At 44.1% G+C, this 20,974-nt stretch overlaps 1 protein-coding gene across 2 annotated transcripts in view; it reads right to left on the reverse strand.

The window, feature by feature from the left end:
• Positions 1–19,142, reverse strand: part of LOC106586529 (TSC22 domain family, member 1) — a 68,376-nt gene extending 49,234 nt beyond the window's left edge. The window contains exons 1-2 of one of the 2 annotated variants that reach the window (XM_014173922.2): positions 18,945–19,141; positions 15,788–18,428 (exon numbers count right to left, since the gene is read on the reverse strand). In XM_014173922.2, the coding sequence (XP_014029397.2) occupies positions 15,788–18,405 (2,618 nt within the window). In that variant the 5' untranslated portion in view covers positions 18,406–18,428; positions 18,945–19,141. Of the gene's footprint in view, positions 1–15,787 lie in introns of both variants that reach the window. The other variant, XM_014173921.2, reaches the window with a different exon arrangement.
• Between the last annotated feature and the right edge of the window lie 1,832 nt (positions 19,143–20,974).

A 20,974-nucleotide genomic window follows, 5' to 3' on the forward strand; every position in this document is an offset into this window, starting at 1 on the left:
AACACTGGAGCTCAATGTGTGAGTATATGTCTGCTTACACATGTGTATGTGGCACAACAGACTGGATACCATGAAAACCTGTCTTCATAACACAATAAACTCCTTAAATAATCTGTGATTTTATTAATTTTAAATATGAAAAGCTCATAACCTGGGTACAGTCAGACAACACTTGCTACGGAACCAGCAACAATGAGTTCCCAATTTATGACCTGGCACACGCACCAAAGCACACACCCTGCAGTGCAAAGATCAGAAGGCCTGTCATGGCTGCCTGTTATTCAGAAGCAGTCACCAGCCTCTTAAATTTAGATAAACTCAAAGCACCTGCCACACCAAGCAACACGCACAGACACAGCGCCTGGTTGCAGTGGTGAAAAAAAACCTGAGTGAAAGAATAAACAAACAAATGGTCATTAATTATAGGAGGGAAAAAAATTGGGCAAGGAGCCCAGATAAGCAGGTACGGTAAGATGTACCCGGGGCAACACTGCAGTAAATACAATCTGTCAGACATATACTGACAAAACAGCCCTGTCATCATCATCAGAGGTTGGTTAACCCAGCTGACTGACTGAACAGGCTCTTGGTTTAGTTAGGGGTTACATGGCTGACTGAAGCCTCAATCCCCAGGGCCCAGTTTTCAAAAGTTATCGGATAGGATTAAATGCATAGAAATAGAATGAATGGAAAGGGACGAATCATTGACCAGCCAGAGAAAAGAGGCAGTCAGAGGTGTGGTGAGGGGTGAGGACATCACAGGGAGCCAGGCAGCCAAGCAAGCTCTGGCACTGACGCTAAAGAAATGATTCAGTGCTAAGCGCTAAAACAAGGGCTACTCAGAGCTGAAGGGTCGCAGAAGGGATGAGCATGCTACAGAGGGGCTATTTCTATTGGTAATATAAAAGGCTACACTAAAGGCTAAGAGAGAAGGGTCATGGTGTATGCTAATGCTAACAAGCTAGCCACAGAGTCACAAAACCCATGGGCTCTCCTTCAGCTCTGTCACCATAGAAAAAGGGATTAGGAGTGAGGGGGAGCAGCTATCAAATCCATAGAGACAGGATTATACACCACATATACCCTATCAAATGATATGGATACATTTAAATAGACAGATTGTTTTAGAGCCCAAGGCTGTCATTTAACCTGCACCAGGCTCCAACAGTATCTAATAAAAGTTAAAAACCCAAACGTGTCTCAGTCCTTCAAGAATGTGAGACTACGTACTACTGCGCAGGAAGGTGGAGATTTGAGGAAGCTCATTTAGGAGTGAGAATATGGGAGTTTGAGTTCAGAAGAACTTAATTCTAGGATTTTAGGTTTAGGTTAAAAAGTAAGAGACTGAAGTGAGAGAGCAAGCGAGAAAGAGTGACAGAAAGGAGGGGGGGGAATTATTTTGTGCCAAGCTATTGTCTCCCCCAGTGACCTCATTTCACACGGGCTGGACAGGCAGGGTTAGACTGGGGCTGTTCAGCCGGTGACACAAGGAAGGGAAATGTAATTGTGCCTGCTCACTAGAGCAGCAGAGACACATGGGCCTTCACTCAAGGCAGCAGCATGCTCACAGATACAGATCGTTAGAGAGAGGGGGGTGGGGTAGGTTGAGGCAGACGGTGTGTGATGTGCAAAATAATCCATTGCAAGTGTGTGTCCTTATGTGCACGAGTACATTCCTGGGTCCAGGACTGGACAGCGTATTGGTAACAGGAATTCCAGGTATGATTCAGCACATTAGTGTTCAGAGAGCTAACAGACTAGTAGACAACCTCTATCAACACCATTCAATACTAATACAGGGAGAGACGGGACCAGACAGACAGAGGGGTGAGAGATGGTGAGACAAAGAGGGACAGAGTGAAAGAGTGAGTGACTTATCCATAAGTTTCATTCACAATGACTGAAGTTTAAATTAAAAGTTACAATACAATGACGTCATACCCCTTCAAAGAGGTACAGTGAGGGAAAAAAGTATTTGATCCCCTGCTGATTTTGTACATTTGCCCACTGACAAAGAAATGATCAGTCTATCATTTTAATGGTAGGTTTATTTGAACAGTGAGAGAGAATAACAAAAAAAATCCAGAAAAACTCATGTCAAAAATGTTATAAATTGATTTGCATTTTAATGAGGGAAATAAGTATTTGACCCCTCTGCAAAACATGACTTAGTACTTGGTGGCAAAACCCTTGTTGGCAATCACAGAGGTCAGACGTTTCTTGAAGTTGGCCACCAGGTTTGCACACATCTCAGGAGGGATTTTGTCCCACTCCTCTTTGCAGATCTTCTCCAAGTCATTAAGGTTTCGAGGCTGACGTTTGGCAACTCGAACCTTCAGCACCCTCCACAGATTTTCTATGGGATTAAGGTCTGGAGACTGGCTAGGACACTCCAGGACCTTAATGTGCTTCTTCTTGAGCCACTCCTATGTTGCCTTGGCCATGTGTTTTGGGTCATTGTCATGCTGGAATACCCATCCACGACCCATTTTCAATGCCCTGGCTGAGGGAAGGAGGTTCTCACCCAAGATTTGACGGTACATGGCCCCGTCCATCGTCCCTTTGATGCGGTTAAGTTGTCCTGTCCCCTTAGCGGAAAAACACCCCCAAAGCATAATGTTTCCACCTCCATGTTTGACGGTGGGGATGGTGTTCTTGGGGTCATAGGCAGCATTCCTCCTCCTCCTCCAAACACGGCGAGTTGAGTTGATGCCAAAGAGCTCCATTTTGGTCTCATCTGACCACAACACTTTCACCCAGTTGTCCTCTGAATCATTCAGATGTTCATTGGCAAACTTCAGAAGGGCATGTATATGTGCTCTTGAGCAGGGGGACCTTGCGGGTGCTGCAGGATTTCAGTCCTTCACAGCGTTGTGTGTTACCAATTGTTTTCTTGGTGACTATGGTCCCAGCTGCCTTGAGATCATTGACAAGATCCTCCTGTGTAGTTCTGGGCTGATTCCTCACCGTTCTCATGATCATTGCAACTCCACGAGGTGAGATCTTGCATGGAGCCCCAGGCCGAGGGAGATTGACAATTCTTTTGTGTTTCTTCCATTTGCGAATAATCGCACCAACTGTTGTCACCTTCTCACCAAGCTGCTTGGCGATGGTCTTGTAGCCCATTCCAGCCTTCTGTAGGTCTACAATCTTGTCCCTGACATCCTTGGAGAGCTCTTTGGTCTTGGCCATGGTGGAGAGTTCGGAATCTGATTGATTGATTGCTTCTGTGGACAGGTGTCTTTTTTACAGGTAACAAGCTGCGGTTAGGAGCACTGCCTTTAAGAGTGTGCTCCTAATCTCAGCTCGTTACCTGTATAAAAGACACCTGGGAGCCAGAAATCTTTCTGATTGAGAGGGGGTCAAATATTTATTTCCCTCATTAAAATGCATATCAATTTATAACATTTTTGACATGCGTTTTTCTGGATTTTTTTGTTGTTATTCTGTCTCTCACTGTTCAAATAAACCTACCATTAAAATTATAGACTGATCATTTCTTTGTCAGTGGGCAAATGCACAAAATCAGCAGGGGATCAAATAATTTTTTCCCCTCACTGTAAAAGGCCTAAAAGGAGGATCTGTGCCTGTTGAAAAGCTTTAGCCTAAAATGGCATCCCACATCTGCTTTATATAAAGGTGGTTCCTCCTACTCCTATCTATTGGTGAAGGAGGGTGTTATGCCATCGAAAGCTCTAAGGCCTCTGAGATGAAAGGTAGACTACAAACAGTCCATTATAACCTATTAGCAATAACTAGGCCTAAACACGCGCAAATGCACCAATCGATCCCCTTTACGGCTTGAATTACAACAGATATCATCAAAACAAAGAGAAATAGAAAGTCAGAAAGAAAAGGCACATCTGCACCTGGATCAAAGAGGCCACTCACTAATTGGCCACTCACACAAGTCGCTGCTGTGCTGTGTTCTCTGGGCTGTGTAGTATGGGAGCAGAGAAGGAGAGAGAGAGAGAGATACACACGTGCCGCAGCAGATTGGATAATGGGCAATTTTATTCTTTGGCAAACAGGTTGTTTCATGGAAGCCTTTAGCCTAGCGTATTTACTTGACAAAAAGTCACCATAAAATCAAAGCACACGCATAATTGACACTGCCAGACTGCACATGAGAACCGAACACAGTTTAGAGTTCTCATCAGAACTGAAAATGTGCTGCCGGTTCGACCCGATCCCGGCAAACTGAAGCCCAGGCCTGGTCCGACATCACAGAAATGAGCCTGAACCCGTTACATTGAAAAAAAAAAAAAAAAAAGATTCCAAGAAAACAGTAGGCTATATTGATTTCAACTGGTGTTGAGAACAATGTGGCAGAGGCGGGCAGCAACAAAGTGAGGAGACGAGGAAACCATTGGGCCTAGAAAAAGCAGAGGAAAACTCACCTTAGTTATGATCAACTGAATTATGAAAATATTGGAATAGTAGGCTAATGCAATTGAAGGCATGTATCAAATTCTTGCTTATATGGAAACTCTTAGTCATATACAACCGTTATACTTATTTAAAACAATAGTCGTGTGTGGTCACCTAGATTATCATTTCAGCACTGTTTTGATTGGGACAGCGCCAATCACGCTGCTTCTAGACAAGCGTCGGGGACTCGTCTACATAAATCAATGTCAGATACTTGTTTTCACTGAATCTCCGTTTGGATATTTAGTAACACTTAGGCTGCTGAAATGTTAGCTAAATTGAGGTGAGTGCTAATGATTATCTTTATTCTAGTTTGCTCATATATCAGCTGATTAGAACATTTTGTTAGCATGTTATACAAGTGGATTTTGCTCTTCACTCACGCAGTAGCCTGTCCTACTCCCAACCAAAACCTGTGACTTGTCTGAATCAATCAATGTGATAATGTTTCACTGAATCTCTGTCTGTATATTTGGTTAATTGATCTCTGGCTGGACAAGTGGAAGTGGTAGCTCATTTATTAGTTTGCTCATCAATCACTGATCATGCAACAATGTAGTCTAAATCAAGTGTATTATTTATCCATATTTTCCTATCGTCCCAATCCCACTGAAACCCAAAATTCGGATTCCTGTCTCACATGAAAATACCTAACTTTATTGTTATCCATAGGTTGCATTATCAAAGCACGTCTCGCATATGCATGCCAAAATACCTCTAACATTTCCCCCGTTTCTCTGCGCTGCCTCGTATTGCTGCCCATAGAGCTTCGGTAGATCAACAAATGGTATGAGAATAGATATGGATTTTTTTTTTTTAAACATAGTTGGTCCCCGTTAAGATAACTTGATATTTAAACAATTTCTCTTCATCTCCCCGTTATTCATGAGCTGATCTGCTATCTGTATAATCAACTTGATTTTGTCAAATAGGAGATATTCTGTCATTCGTTGGAGGTTATCTAGAAAGCTTAGCAACTTTGGTCATTTTACTTTTGTTTGACTGCCGTTAAAGTTTATATGATTCGACAACGCTATGGCCTACTCGGGGTGTGTCTTGTGCGTCCTGAGCGCACCATGTCGAGATAAAGTATTTCAGAAATAGGTCTATGCCGAATTGAGGAACATAACGCTCTGAATTTATGAACGGCCTGTTAAGCAATTCACAATCAAAGTTACTCTAACATGACTAAATATTAGTTTCACTTGCTGTGCAATCTTTACATAGTGCCGCAGACAAGACAGCAATGTAACGCAGGGACTATCTTATTTTGGGAGAACCCAAAGTAACCATACCTTGATATTAAAAGCTTTACATTGTCACTTACGATTTTTGCAGTTTTGCCAGAACTCTGGAGAAATATGAATTATTCCCAGTATTGAAACTTGGTAGATTTTGTGGAAAATATTACTCCCTACTACATAAAAATTTTAAAAAATAAAATAAAATATAAAAGTTACCTTTATTTCCCAAAATCTTATTTACAATGACAGCCTACTGGGGAACAGTGGCAGAACGACAGATTTTTACCTTGTCAGCTTGGGGATTCGATTCAGCAACCTTTCGGTTACTGGCCCAACGCTCTAACCACTAGGCTAGGCAACTTGCCTAAATATTCTAAAATACATTTTTTTTTTTTTTTTTTGAAGGACAAGTTTGAAAAGGGAATGATCTAATTGACTCAACCAAAACACATATCCAACTTAAGCTTTCTTAAATAAATCAGAAAACCAATAGTTTTTTCTGGTATTTATCAAAGGTTAGCTGGCTTAGTCGTTGATCCTGCTTTGTAGTATAACCCTCTGGAGCACAGAGAGGAGTATTGCAACAGTACTTGGGAAAATATGTATGAAATGTATGCATTCACTACTGTAAGTTGCTCTGGATAAGAGCGTCTGCTAAATGACTAAAATGTAATGTAAATGTACTTAGTTAATTTAGGCCTACACTGACTGCTAAATGGAAATAATACGGTCCAGGTATGTTGTCTGGGTTCCAACACTGGTATTATAATAACAGAGAGCAACACATACGCTACATGAAGATACATATTCCAGAATTAATGGATCTCAACTAATACCATCATTGTGTCGCTCTCCACCGTTGCTATTTATGACTAAGCGCAATGTGAATACTGCTGTGGTAGTCTAATAAGGAGGCCTATAATCAATCAATGCTTGCAGACCATGACAAGTATTTTAATATCCAATAAACCAGAGGGGAATAATTAGTATAAAGCCAGGGATCTAAATACAAGAGGTAGCTTACCACATACGTCAGCTGAATAAACTCAATACTGCTGTTCACACAGACAGCTGGGGTTGTGTAAGGACAGGACAAGACAGGCAGGGCAGGTGACAGTGAGACTGACTCTGCTGATGCCGTTTTGGCTGCCAGATCATGTTTCAGTCCTGCTAAAGCAGTCATTTATCTTAGAGCTCCAGGAACAGACACACAGTAGTGTTTTAACGATATAAGAATTTTAACTTCGATACAGATACCAAGTTCAGTATCACAATACTCAATACCACAATACCCCAAAAATAAATATAAATATATATATATATATAAAAAAGGTCGACCGATTATGATTTTTGACACCGATGCAGATTATTGGAGGACCAAAAAAAGTCGATACCGATTAAATCGGCCGATGTTTTTATTTATTCGTAATAATGACAATTACAACAATACTGAATGAACACTTATTTTAACTTAATATAATACATGAATGAAATCAATTTAGCCTCAAAAAAATAATGAAACATGTTCAATTTGGTTTAAATAATGCAAAATCAAAGTGTTGGAGAAGTAAAAAGTGCAATATGTGCCATGTAAAAAAGCTAATGTTTAAGTTCCTTGCTCAGAACATGAGAATATATGAAAGCTTCCTTTTAACATGAGTCTTCAGTATTCCCAGGGAAGAAGTTTTAGGTTGTAGTTATTATAGGAATTCTAGGACTATTTCTCTCTATACAATTTATATTTCATATACCTTTGACTATTGGATGTTCTTATAGGCACTTTAGTATTGCCAGTGTAACAGTATAGCTTCCGTCCCTCTCCTCGCCCCTACCTGGGCTCGAACCAGGAACACATCGAAAACAGCCACCCTCGAAGCATCGTTTCCCATCGCTCCAGCATATGGTCTTACAAGGGGTCTGAGGATCTCATCTCGGTACCTAATGGCAGTCAGGCTACCTCTGGCAGTCAGGCCCCCCAAAGAAATGCCACCCCACACCATGACTGACCCACCGCCAAACCGGTCATGCTGGAGGATGTTGCAGGCAGCAGAACGTTCTCCACGGCGTCTCCAGACTCTGTCACGTCTGTCACATGTGCTCAGTGTGAACCTGCTTTCATCTGTGAAGAGCACAGGGCGCCAGTGGCGAAGTTGCCAATCTTGGTGTTGTCTGGCAAATGCCAAACGTCCTGCACGGTGTTTGGCTGTAAGCACAATCCCCACCTGTGGACGTCGGGCCCTCATACCACCCTCATGGAGTCTGTTTCTGACCGTTTGAGCAGACACATGCACATTTGTGGCCTGCTGGAGGTCATTTTGCAGGGCTCTGGCGGTGCTCCTCCTGCTCCCACTTGCACAAAGGCGGAGGTAGCGGTCCTGCTGCTGGGTTGTTGCCTTCCTACGGCCTCCTCCACGTCTCCTGATGTACTGGCCTGTCTCCTGGTAGCGCCTCCATGCTCTGGACACTACGCTGACAGACACAGAAAACCTTCTTGCCACAGCTCGCATTGATGTGCCATCCTGGATGAGCTGCACTACCTGAGACACTTGTGTGGGTTGTAGACTCTGTCTCATGCTACCACTAGAGTGAAAGCACCGCCAGCATTCAAGTGACCAAAACATCAGCCAGGAAGCATAGGGACTGAGAAGTGGTCTGTGGTCATCACCTGCAGAACCACTCCTTTATTGGGGGTGTCTTGCTAATTGCCTATAATTTCCACCTGTTGTCTATTCCATTTGCACAACAGCATGTGACATTTATTGTCAATCAGTGTTGCTTCCTAAGTGGACAGTTTGATTTCACAGAAGTGTGATTGACTTGAAGTTACATTGTGTTGTTTAACCTGTTAGGGCTAGGGGGCAGCATTGACACGGCTGGATAAAAAACACACCCGATTTAATCTGGTTACCACTCCTACCCAGTAACTAGAATATGCATATACTTATTACATATGGATAGAAAACACCCTAAATTTTCTAAAACTGTTTGAATGGTGTCTGTGAGTATAACAGAACTCAAATGGCAGGTCAAAACCTGAGAGATTCCTTTACAGGAAGTGGCCTGTCTGACCATTTGTTGAACTTCTTTTCCATCTCTATCATTTACTAAGGATCTCTGCTCTAACGTGACACTTCCCACGTCGTCCATAGGCGCTCAGAGCCCGGGAAAAAACAGAATGTCGTCATTCCAGCCCCAGGCTGAAACACATTATCGCCTTTCTCAAGTGGCCCATCAAGAGACACTGGCTTATGCGCGTGACCCCGACCGCCCCCGCCTTTGGGATTTTTTCCTCTGTTTGCCGAAAAGGAGATTCCCTGTCGGAATATTATCGCTTTTCTACGAGAAAAGTGTCGTAAAAATTGATTTTAAACAGCGGTTGACATGCTTCGAAGTACGGTAATGGAATACTTAGAATTTTATTGTCACGAATTGCGCCAAGCGCGTGACACTTCTTTACTATTTCGGATAGTGTCTGGAACGCACTAACAAAACGCCGCTATTCGGATATAACGATGGATTATTTTGGACCAAACCAACATTTGTTATTGAAGTAGCAGTCCTGGCTGTGTATTCTGACGAAGACAACAAAAGGTAATGAAATTTTTATAATAGTAAATATGATTATGGTGAGTGCTAAACTTGCCGGGTGTCTAAATAGCTAGCCCGTGATGCCTGGGCTATCTACTCAGAATATTGCAAAATGTGCTTTCACCAAAAAGCTATTTTAAAATCGGACATATCGAGTGCATAGAGGAGGTCTGTATCTATAATTCTTAAAATAATTGTTATGCTTTTTGTGAACGTTTATCGTGAGTAATTTAGTAAAATGTTAGCGAATTCCCCGGAAGTTTGCGGGGGGTATGCTAGTTCTGAACGTCACATGCTAATGTAAAAAGCTGGTTTTTGATATAAATATGAACTTGATTGAACAAAACATGCATGTATTTATTGTATAACATAATGTCCTAGGGTTGTCATCTGATGAAGATCATCAAAGGTGAGTGCTGCATTTAGCTGTCTTCTGGGTTTTGGTGACATTATATGCTGGCTTGAAAAATGGGTGTCTGATTATTTCTGGCTTGGTACTCTGCTGACATAATCTAATGTTTTGCTTTCGTTGTAAAGCCTTTTTGAAATCGGACAGTGTGGTTAGATTAACGAGAGTCTTGTCTTTAAATGGCTGTAAAATAGTCATATGTTTGAGAAATTGAAGTAATAGGATTTTTAACGTTTTGAAAATCGCGCCACAGGATAGCAGTGGCTGTTACGTAGGTGGGATGAATTCGTCCCGCCTAGCCTAGAGAGGTTAAGTGTTCCCTTTATTTTTTTGAGCAGTATATATTAGCCAGTCACAGAATGGCACTTGATCCAGACAAAAACTCAGCTACTGTTGTGTTCAATCTTTGGGCATCTTTAAGAGTTCAATATGATTACGTTTAAACCTTTATATGTCCATTTTTTGTTATTGCCAAAAACAAGACGTCCTGATCTTTCTTACATATCTCAGATAAAGGACAGACGCTTGAGAACAAACTTCCTTTTTTGGGGGGGACGGACAATCTGTTGATCCATGTAGTGAATCTGTTATTCAATAGCAGTAGACAGGGCTTAGACTGTAATGGGTTTTTAACCTGTTGGGGATAGGGGGCAGTATTTGCACGGCCGGATAAAAAAACGTAACCAGATTAAATCGGGTACTACTCCTGCCCAGTAACTAGAATATGCATATAATTGTTTGATTTGGATAGAAAACACCCTAAAGTTTCTAAAACTGTTTGAATGGTGTCTGTGAGTATAACAGAACTCATATGGCAGGCAAAAACCTGAGAAGATTCTGTACAGGAAGTGTCCTCTCTGACCATTCCTTGAGCTTCTTGACTCTGTTTATTGAAGACTGAGGATCTTTGCTGTAACGTGACACTTCCTACGGCTCCCATAGGCTCTCAGAAGGCGGGAAAAAGCTGAATGATGTAATTCCAGCCCCAGGCTGAAACACATTAGCGCTTTTGGCAAGTGCTCTATCAGTGGACAATGGGCTGAGGCGCGTGCACGAGCCGACCATGTTTTTATTTTCTTTCGTCTTTGAACCTAAACACAGATTCCCGGTCGGAATATTATCGCTTCTTTACGAGAAAAATGGCATAAAAATTGATTTTAAACAGCGGTTGACATGCTTCGAAGTACGGAAATTGAATATTTAGAATTTTTTTGTCACGAAATGCGTCGTGCGCGTCACCCTTCTTTACCATTCGGATAGTGTCTTGAACGCACGAACAAAACAGAGGATATTTGAACATAACTATGGATTATTTTGAACCAAACCAACATTTGTTATTGAAGTAGAAGTCCTGGGAGTGCATTCTGACGAAGACAGCAAAGGTAATAACATTTTTCTTATAGTAAATCTGATTTTGGTGAGTGCTAAACTTGGTGGGTGTCTAAATAGCTAGCCCTGTGATGCCGGGCTATCTACTGAGAATATTGCAAAATGTGCTTTCACCGAAAAGCTATTTTAAAATCGGACATGCGAGTGCATAGAGGAGTTCTGTATCTATAATTCTTAAAATAATTGTTATGTTTTTTGTGAACGTTTATCGTGAGTAATTTAGTAAATTCACCGGAAGTTTAGTATGCTAGTTCTGAACGTCACATGCTAATGTAAAAAGCTGGTTTTTGATATAAATATGAACTTGATTGAACAAAACATGCATGTATTGTATAACATAATGTCCTAGGGTTGTCATCTGATGAAGATCATCAAAGGTTAGTGCTGCATTTAGCTGTGGTTTGGGTTTTTGTGACATTATATGCTAGCTTGAAAAATGGGTGTCTGATTATTTCTGGCTGGGTACTCTGCTGACATAATCTAATGTTTTGCTTTCGTTGTAAAGCCTTTTTGAAATCGGACAGTGTGGTTAGATTAACGAGAGTCTTGTCTTTAAAATGCTGTAAAATAGTCATATGTTTGAGAAATTGAAGTAATAGTATTTCTAAGGTATTTGAAAAATCGCGCTACGGGGTTTCAACTGGCTGTTGCGTAGGTGGGACGAATTCGTCCCGCCTAGCCCAGAGAGGTTAAAAGTGTGTTTTTTCCTCAATCTACACACAATACCCCATTCTACAAATATACACATTAACATGTATGCTTGATGTGTCAATTCTGTGAGACATTTTTTTTTCTAATTTTGTGTGCAAATGTCACAGCTATTACACTGGAACAGCCCAGAGGTCATCTTCAGGTAACATTTTGTTCTTATGCCTCGATTGGGTTTCACCAGCACCGTTAGCCTACCTACATCGAGGACATGTGACATGTCCTTTACAAAACACCAACTGTCACCTGTATCAGTCAAGGTGAACTAGAAGAAACACCACAACAGTCCAAACTAACAACATTACAATTCACTGCGAGAGGTTTTTATTATTGTGTCCAACATCATAGTTAGGGCTGTGAAAATAAAAAAAAATGTAAAAACAAGGAGAATTATTGGCAAGGGACGAGAGCAGTGGGTACTTGCAGGGGTTGCAACCAAAGATGCTAACGTGATGAAACCTTAGGCCTGTGTGTTTTGGGGATCCAACTAAACAGAAAATTATGTCAGCAATATGACTCAATATACTTAGCATTTCAAGGGCTGAAAAAAAATCTGACCACTGTCAGCATTACAAGTATACAAGTAAGTACACCCCAGTATTTCTACTTTGCACATTTATCCACTGCAAATCTACCATTCCAGTGTTTTACTTGCTAAATTGTATTTACTTCGCCACCATGGCCTATTTATTGCCTTTACCTCCCTTATCTCACCTCATTTGCTCAAATTGTATATAGACTTGTTTTTCTACTGTTTTATTGACTATGTTTGTTTTACTCCATGTGTAACTGTGTTGTTGTATGTGTCGAACTGCTTTGCTTTATCTTGGCCAGGTCGCAGTTGTAAATGAGAACTTGTTCTCAACTTGCCTACCTGGTTAAATAAAGGTGAAATAAAATATAAAAATTAAATAAAACAAGGAAGAAAGGGAAAACGATGGAAGGCATGATGTCAATTAGCCTAGTACAATAGAGACCCAAATATAGAAGGCAGAAAGCAGTCATTAGTTATCCATCTCCAAACACTAACACCTAGATCACACTGACAGCGTCATTTGGCAAAATGGTAACAGCATTCACCTTTTGCTACCATTTCTGTCAAGCTGTCTACGCATACAGTTTGATGCACACGTTCGATAAATCCAACATATGCACCACACAGAACGCACTGCAACTTCCTCTGCAATGCAATGCAGCAAGGCAAACGCAGCGTTCCATTGGAAATGAATGTACTTCTGGTGTACCAGAACGCAATGACCGAGGCGTAACACCCTGATTGAGTGTGCAGCCTAGCAGTGTGTGTAATGAGGGGTTAACATGGAGTAAGTATTCATTAATTCCCGCTGCTTGCGCTGATGAACTCTGACAGTGGAGCTGCCTGGGCAGTATAGGTGTCACTGACACAGCCACTCAACATCATCTTACTGACATCTGCTACATACAGCACGCTTTGTCAGGTACTGAAAAAAACTAGGTCTATACATCTACATGTCACAAACATCAATTATCATACTATCTCCATTCCATTTGCAGAACATTTAAAATTGTACTTCTTGTCACAAATTAATAGATTATCCTTTGGTGGCTAAGGCTAAACTCAATACAAGTCAATGTAAAGTTCTTCATACAAAAGGTAAACCACTGACTAGGAGGCTAATTCACCAAGATGATCTGTTCATTTGTGAAGGGCTTTGGGCTGTGAGAAGACTGTAATCCACATTACCCTCCTAGATTATACATTCCTCAGAGTACACCATCATGTGACAACAGTAGCCATCCCTCAGCTCCAATATCGCAACGGCTGTGGAGGTGAGCCGTGGGCCCAGAGGTTTCTAAGAGGCAAAGACCGCCATATGACCACGTCTAGCTAGCTGTAGAATTTTCAAAATTAGAAAAAGTTATTGTCGGTCCATATCCCTGGTTCACTACACTTTGTCTAAAACATGCTCTACACGTTGGACTTAAGATCATATGGTGGCACCATATTCCAACACCGTCACATAAGATCCAGTTCTAGACAAAAGAGGTTAGTAACCTAAACACTGTTAACTTTCTGCTGCAAAGGCAAGCACATTAAAATTCCTTCCCCACTAACCTCAAATACTGATTTCTAAACATATTAAAGACTGAAATTCAATTGGCTTTCCCTTCCATTCATAGCACTGCCAAAGTGTTACATCCATCTCAACAATTTAACAGTTTATTCTTCAGCATAACATAACAAGTTTTCTATAGTACTGCTGCATCCACCTGCATTATCCCACCTCTAGGCCTGTGTCAGATCAATACATGTGTAGGGGCCCTAAACCCCCTTTCCAGTAGAGTAAGACAAAGTGCTGAGAGTGTGTAGGGCAATCCACCCTCTATTTTTCCCCTGCTCATCTGCACAGATCAGAAAAGGTGAAAACAATATGGTAGAAGTAGAAACACTGCTCTGTGCAGCAGACAGGGATGGATCAATCTGTCTGTGATGTCTGTCTGTCAAAATCTGACATGACTTGGGCATTGTGTGTGTGTGTGTGTGTGTGTGTGTGTGTGTGTGTGTGTGTGTGTGTGTGTGTGTGTGTGTGTGTGTGTGCATGTACCTATGTGTCTGTGTTAGGGGTGTGAACGTTTAAAACATATTTGGGATCCTTAACATTAAGAAAAATACACAAATGAAAAAATATTTTGGGGGGGTTTTTCCACACAAAATTAAAATCACAGTGCAGCTGGCTCACCTGCTCTTTCTCTTCGCTAATGAATGTGTGTTCAGTCTTCAGTCTGTTGCATGTAAAATATAATAGCCTATTCATTGATGATAGGCCCTGCTTTAATGAAGTTGCAATGCAAGCCAAGAAACTGCAAAATACAGCATTCCTGGTGGCCGAACCCTCTCTCTCCATCCCCTGCTAGCTCGCTATGAAAGATGCGAGTGTTTGTGTTCTCTGAAGTACAGCAACTAAGTCTCCTCTGTAAATACTGAATCTTAGGAGGCGATTCCTAGCAGAAGATGTTTTCTTTCAACTAAATGTCTTGGTAAGTCACGGTATTTAACTAATTTTAAAAGTACTTTTTTAGGTTAGAGTGGTCTGCTCTGCACGCAGGTAGCAAGCGCAAGCAGGTCGAGATTATTTGATGGAAAATTCTGTCCGCCTAGTGATGGACATTAGTCCCGCTTCAGAAGCGGCATTCCTTTACAGACAAGTAAAATGCCCATTCAGTGGCGCTTCAAAACTATCTTCAGACAACGATTTGTGTCGGCATTTCAAAATAAGTAGTGTACCCTTATGGACAAATATACCCTTGAAAGCGCCCCAGCTACGGCATAGGACTGCCCGGCCATAGCGGTCGTACATTCCTAATAGGACCATTATTCTGCATTGAAGTGGATTTTTTTTAGACAGAAAACCGATGTAAAAAAATTGTAGTTTAAACATCAAGCAAAATTATCCATTTGTTAAATCCCTAGTCTGTATGTTTTAAAATGCAGAGTCACTGCAGTCTGAAGTATACAAAATGTCACTTCCAGCTGAGCACTGCCCTGTCTAGTGTCTAAGGAGTAGCATAGAGCTCTTTCAGACAGTGAGACCGCACACATGGTTGTGTCTGCCATCTCACATACACACACTGTCTGGCATCCCACTCACCCACACACAGTGCTGCCGTGGCGACCTGGATTCACCCAATCCAAACAATTCCTAAGCACCACCAGGCACTCAGCCGGCTGCATCACTCCACTAGGAATAACTCCCCCCCCCGCAGGCTAGAATGCAAGGTCATGTCCAGGACACTGTTTTAAGGCCAATGCTGACTAAACATTTAATGGTCTAAATGTCATTCAGCACATCAGATACAACATTACGGAAGGAATGTTAAAAGCAGCATGCTGAAGGTAAAAAGAGACAACATGGGACAATCTCTTTAGTGATGTGTCTATCAGCTGGCCTACTAGTGTAGGACATACTGTCACTTTTATACCCCAATATCAACCAATCGATCAAAAACATATACTAAAAGGTACTGATTTGGCACTCACCCATCATCGTCTCCATCCACGGCTTTGAGGAGTCCGGCAGAGGAGGTTAAGGCACTGACGGCCGTGGCGGCGGCAGCGTTACTTTCGGTCCCCAGGCTTGTGCCTGCCGCAGTGCCACCCTCCCCAGCCAGCTTGGCCATGGTCTGGGCCAGCAGGGCAGACTGGTCCTGGAAGAGCAGGCGCTGGGCATCCTCCAGCTGGGTGGTGGTGAAGGAGGGCAGGCTGGCGTACAGGGCACTGGCTTGGGAAACCACAGCCTGGGTGTGGGCCTGGGCACTGCTGAAGTCCTGGGGCATGCTGACCCCGGGTGGCTGCGCCTGGGGGTGAGACTGGGCCAGGCCACTGCCGTTCTGGGGCTGGGGGTCACTCTGGGGGTTAGGCGGAAGCACATTGGAGACTAGACAGCCCTGGTTAGGGGGGGCAATGTTGGACAACTGGGTGGCAAGTCCTTGGGCTTTGCTTGGGAATGACTGCTGTTGTTGCTGATGTTGGTGGTCCAGGGGGAGAGAGTGTCCTTGTGGCTGCTGCCCAAACCCAGTCATTCCTCCGGGGCCCATCTGAGGCATTAACCCCCCTCCTACAGCAGAGGCCTGGATTGAGGTCTGCTGGGGCTGCTGTTGGACGAGACCCTGGGGTTGGAGCTGGGGCATGGAGCCAACCACCTGCTGCTGCGAGACTCCCATCATCTGCCCGGATCCAGGCAGGGCCTGTGGGACTGCAGGTTGGGGTAGGCCTGCCTTGGGCTGGGGGTAGTCTGGAGGCATGGCCCCTCCCTGGCTCAGCCTGTGCACCGGGGCTACCTGGGGCGTCGCAGAAGGCTGCTGTGTAAGAGCATAGCCCATCTGCTTCTGGAGCACCCCCACTAGGCTCTGAGCTGAGCCAGGAGCCGGGATGGAGGCTGCCTGGGCGTAGGTGAGTGGCTGCTGGGGCATAGGAGTGGTAGGGTGGCCTATGGTGGTCTGGAGGCCCGCCTGGTGAACGCTGGCAGGGACTGAGGGAGCCACGGTGGTCAGCAGGTGAGACTGGGGGTGGGACACCACCATGGGGAAACCTGGGCGGGAGGTCTGGAAGGCCTGAGGGGGGTTGGAGTAGTCCTGGTAGTGAGGGTGGGGCTGGAGTAATGGGGGGCCTCCAGCCTCTCCACTTCCCACACTCTCTGTGTAGTGACTCAGTGTGCTGACTGTACTGCTCACTGAACTCCCACTGGTGCTCTCCCTCTCCGACCCCCCTTTCACACTCTCAGGCCCACACGGCCGCATGCTCTCAACAACCCGGCCACTAGGGGCAGTAGCCTCAGAGGACAAGGGGGCAGGGGCCGAAGCTGGGGTCTCCTTGTCATAGTACTCAGCACATGTCCATCTGCCCTTTTTAAATGGCTCTGAGCTGGAGTCAAGCTTGACCACTCTGAAACGGGAGCTAGTGGTGGCAGGAGCTGGGGTTGGGGGGGGCTGGGAGGAGGGGACTGAGGCTAGAGCCATGCTCGAGGAGCTCATCCCTGGCTGAGATATGGCAGCTCCTCCACCCTGTGTGCCACTGGAGGGCCCCAACACCACAGAGCCACTGGCAGCAGCAGAAGTCATAGTGATGCTCGAGTTCACAGTTCCAGAGCTTTGGTGTTGGATCAGATTGACATTGGGGTTGCCAAAGTTACTCCCCATCAAACCTCCAACCCCCCCACTGCAACTCATCACACTAGGGGGGAAGCCACCACCACTGCTGCTAACACCTCCCATCACAGATACATTGGAAGAGCTGTACATATTCACATTACAAACATTGCTGGTCAGGGGATTAGCTATGCTAACGGTAGCTACTGTAGCAGAGCTGTGCATTCCAGGGAGAGAGACAGCTGCTACAGGCTGAGCAATACTAGCAGAACCCACTGAAACATTCTCCAGAGGTACCTCCATGGTAGAAGGCATCTTTAGGGCACCCCCAGCCCCTCCAGAGGTGGGGGTAGAGTGGGGGTCAGAGGAAGGAGGCTGAGCCAGGGCCTGCTGAGGATGATTATGTTGCCTCTGGTGATGGTAGTGGTGCACATTTCCGTTCACCATCCCTCCGTGCTGGTGTCCCTGGGGCAAGGAGTGGGGGGGCTGGTTGGGGGAGATGGCCCCGGGGGTGTCCGCCTCATGAAAGTTATTCAGCGTCTCCTCCGAGGAGCTCCTTGCGCCCCCGGCCATGTCATTGGCCCTGGAGAGGGAGACATCCAGGATCTCTGAAGAAGACAGATCCTCTGTATGAGACTCATCCAGATCATCATAGCTCTCCGTGTCCTCCGCTATGCTGTTGTTGGTGCTCACAGAGATCTGTGCTGGAGTCACGCTGGTGATCTGGAAGCCGCTCTTCTTCTTCATCATCATCTGAGACCCAGAGGAGAGAGCCTGGGGCTGTGGCTGGGAGTGCAGGTTAAGGCTGTGGGGAGGGTGCTGAGGCCCAGGGGAGGATGATCCAACAGGAGGTTGAGACTGCATCAAGAGGGGGGATTGGTAGTCTTCAGTGGGAACGTGGCATTTGCTAACAGCTGAACTAGTCGGTGTTGACAACGTGGGAACACTCCCGGCCCCGGTGTTAATGTTGCTAACATTACCCCTTCTTGGAAAATTCGCCGGGTGCGCCATCTTTCTGACGCTGCCAGAGTCTCCTGCAGAATGAGGATGGTGCATTTTGAAAGATTCCAGGGGATAACGTTGCACTTCGTTAGGGCCGCCGTTTTGACAAAGACTGATATTTAACAATATAACTTAATATGAACCGACAATAAATAAATCTGTTTTAAAGACAAGGTTCAAACATTTAGCTTTTTGGGATATCTAAACGTCTCCCCTCGTGACGGAGAATGCTCGCGTTTGACAATCAGTTGACGAGCCGAAATGCTAACACGCTAACTAGCTTGTTAGCTGGTCTAACGTAAGCGTATGGGCTTGCTAGCCAGTTACAGACGCGTATGTTCTCACATACAAGCCAGCATTTCGTCGTTGTACTATATTATCTCAATAGGTAAAATAAATTGTTATAACACAAACTGAGTAAACAGTAAGCATCCAAAGCGAGAGCTGATACAGAAGTGCAACGTTAGCTCCATCACTATCCACACACTGTGGTGAGTTGCATTATTGAATTTCTCAAAAGCAAAAAATGAAAACAAGCAATCCTTTACCGATATAAGGTTGTCCTTAGGAAAATATATCCACTTAATTCTCTCGCAAAACGGGTTAATCCATTCTGAAAAGTCTTTGTTATAGCTAACGTTAGCTAGTCCAATGTTTGCTGTATCACTCCCTCTTCCAAAAGCTATTCACAGCCAGTCCGCCTTCTTGTTCTTGCACTGTGGCTCGAACCGTTGGAGTGTGACGAGACCGACGGGAGGAGGGTTTCCACTAGTTACCACAGCCACAGAGTCAAAATTGGCTATATCGTAAAAATTCGTGAAAACAAAAATGCTTTTTGGTCTTGATTTAAGGTTAGGGTTAGGCATAATATTAGCAGTGTAGTTACGGTTGAGGTTAGGTTTAAAATATGAAGAGAATTGTCAGAAATGGGCGGGGTTTATGAATGTGTGGCTGTGGTAACTAGTGACGACAGGGGAGGAGAGAACTTGCTAACATGGCGACCGCGCATGCTCTTTGATGCCCAGACGAGTCAGACAAAAAGCAGTCTGGAGAGAAGAGGCTGAGAGAACAACAGGGGAGAGGCAGGCAACCGACAAAAAATAGTTTCAGTAGGCCTAGATCATGTTCCGGAAAAAACAAACGACAGAGATGGTGGGGCAAAACGACTCTTACAGAATATTCCCATTCCTTTACCCTTTTGCAACCCAACTGGATAAAATCATATATGCTTGCAGCTTGTCATGATTTTAAATAGGCTTATGAGAGATGGATAGGGAGATGTGTTACGGGTGTCATAATGCCAATCACATTATTTTCATGAACAGTAGACAAGAGTATCAACATGGTACGATAAATCACTAAAAAAATGTATATTCCATCAGCCATATTGTTATGTTGTTTTCGTAGGGCCTCAGAGTTCTGTTTTACCTTTAACTTCTAACTAAAACAACAAAAGGAAATGTTTTGGTCTGAACAAAACTGTAACAACACAAACAACAAGATCAGTTGTGTGTTTTTACTGTGAAACAAAAGGCATGCAGACAGAATGTTCTGCAGACAGAATGGAGCCGGCCAGACGTGTTCACTGCACTGACGATTATTCTACATGCATGTATTGTGAGTGTGTGTGTTTATTGTGGTGGGTACTCCAGGTCAGCAACCCCTCCCGTTGCCAGGAAGTCTGTTCTGGATGTGTGTGTGTACCTCCACCTCCCTGTATTCTGGTGCCTTCTGTTTTATCACTGTTGGCTGCCATCGAGACCAGACCCACCTGTTGTTGTGAATGTCTTAGTGAATAACAGCAGATAGTCTGGTACCATCTGAATGTGCTTTGTTTGGCCAACTTCTCTGACTATCATTGTCATGACATACTCCTCTCTTCCTATTCTCTCTTCTCCTGTCATACTATTTCCTCTACTTTCCTCTCATCTCCTCCCATCGCTGACTCATTTGCTCAGTCACAGCCACCAGCTAGTTAATTAAAACACCAGGAGGCCCTCAGGACTCTTACACTCAGGACTGTTACACTCAGGTGGGACGCTGTATGGAGCGTATGAGCTGAGTTAGGGAGAGAGAGAGATGTGTGTTTGTGGAGAGGACAGAGGAAGATTAAGTAAGTGACTGAAATAGAAAGAATCAGAGAGAGGGGCTATGGGGGAGATAGACAGTACAGATAGGGAGCAATAGACGATTGAATTGAGAGAGAGCGAATGAGAGCATGTGCCCATTGTGGGTGACTGGCAGGCAGACAGGCAGCAGCAGGCTGTGACCAGACCGTGCAGGCAGACAGATTGTGCTCATCCATACAAATGACGGAGGGAGAGAGAGGCGAGCGCAATGTAAGCGTCTGGTACAGTCAGCAGCTTTAAATCACTCTGGCACTCCACAACAAAACACACTGAGCACTATTGTCCTGCCCTAACAATAATGCTCAATTTATACACCCGGCACGGCTGTCATTTTGTAAACACTAATTTCTTTGATGGGAATGACAAATAAAATCTTCCCTCCTCGTCTTCATTTTTTACGTCCAGAGGCGGCGCTCGTCACTTCCTCTTGAACTCTCAATGAGGGAGAG

This window comes from Salmo salar, chromosome ssa25 (assembly GCF_905237065.1).
Source record: "Salmo salar chromosome ssa25, Ssal_v3.1, whole genome shotgun sequence".
NCBI classification, from domain to species: Eukaryota; Metazoa; Chordata; class Actinopteri; order Salmoniformes; family Salmonidae; genus Salmo; species Salmo salar.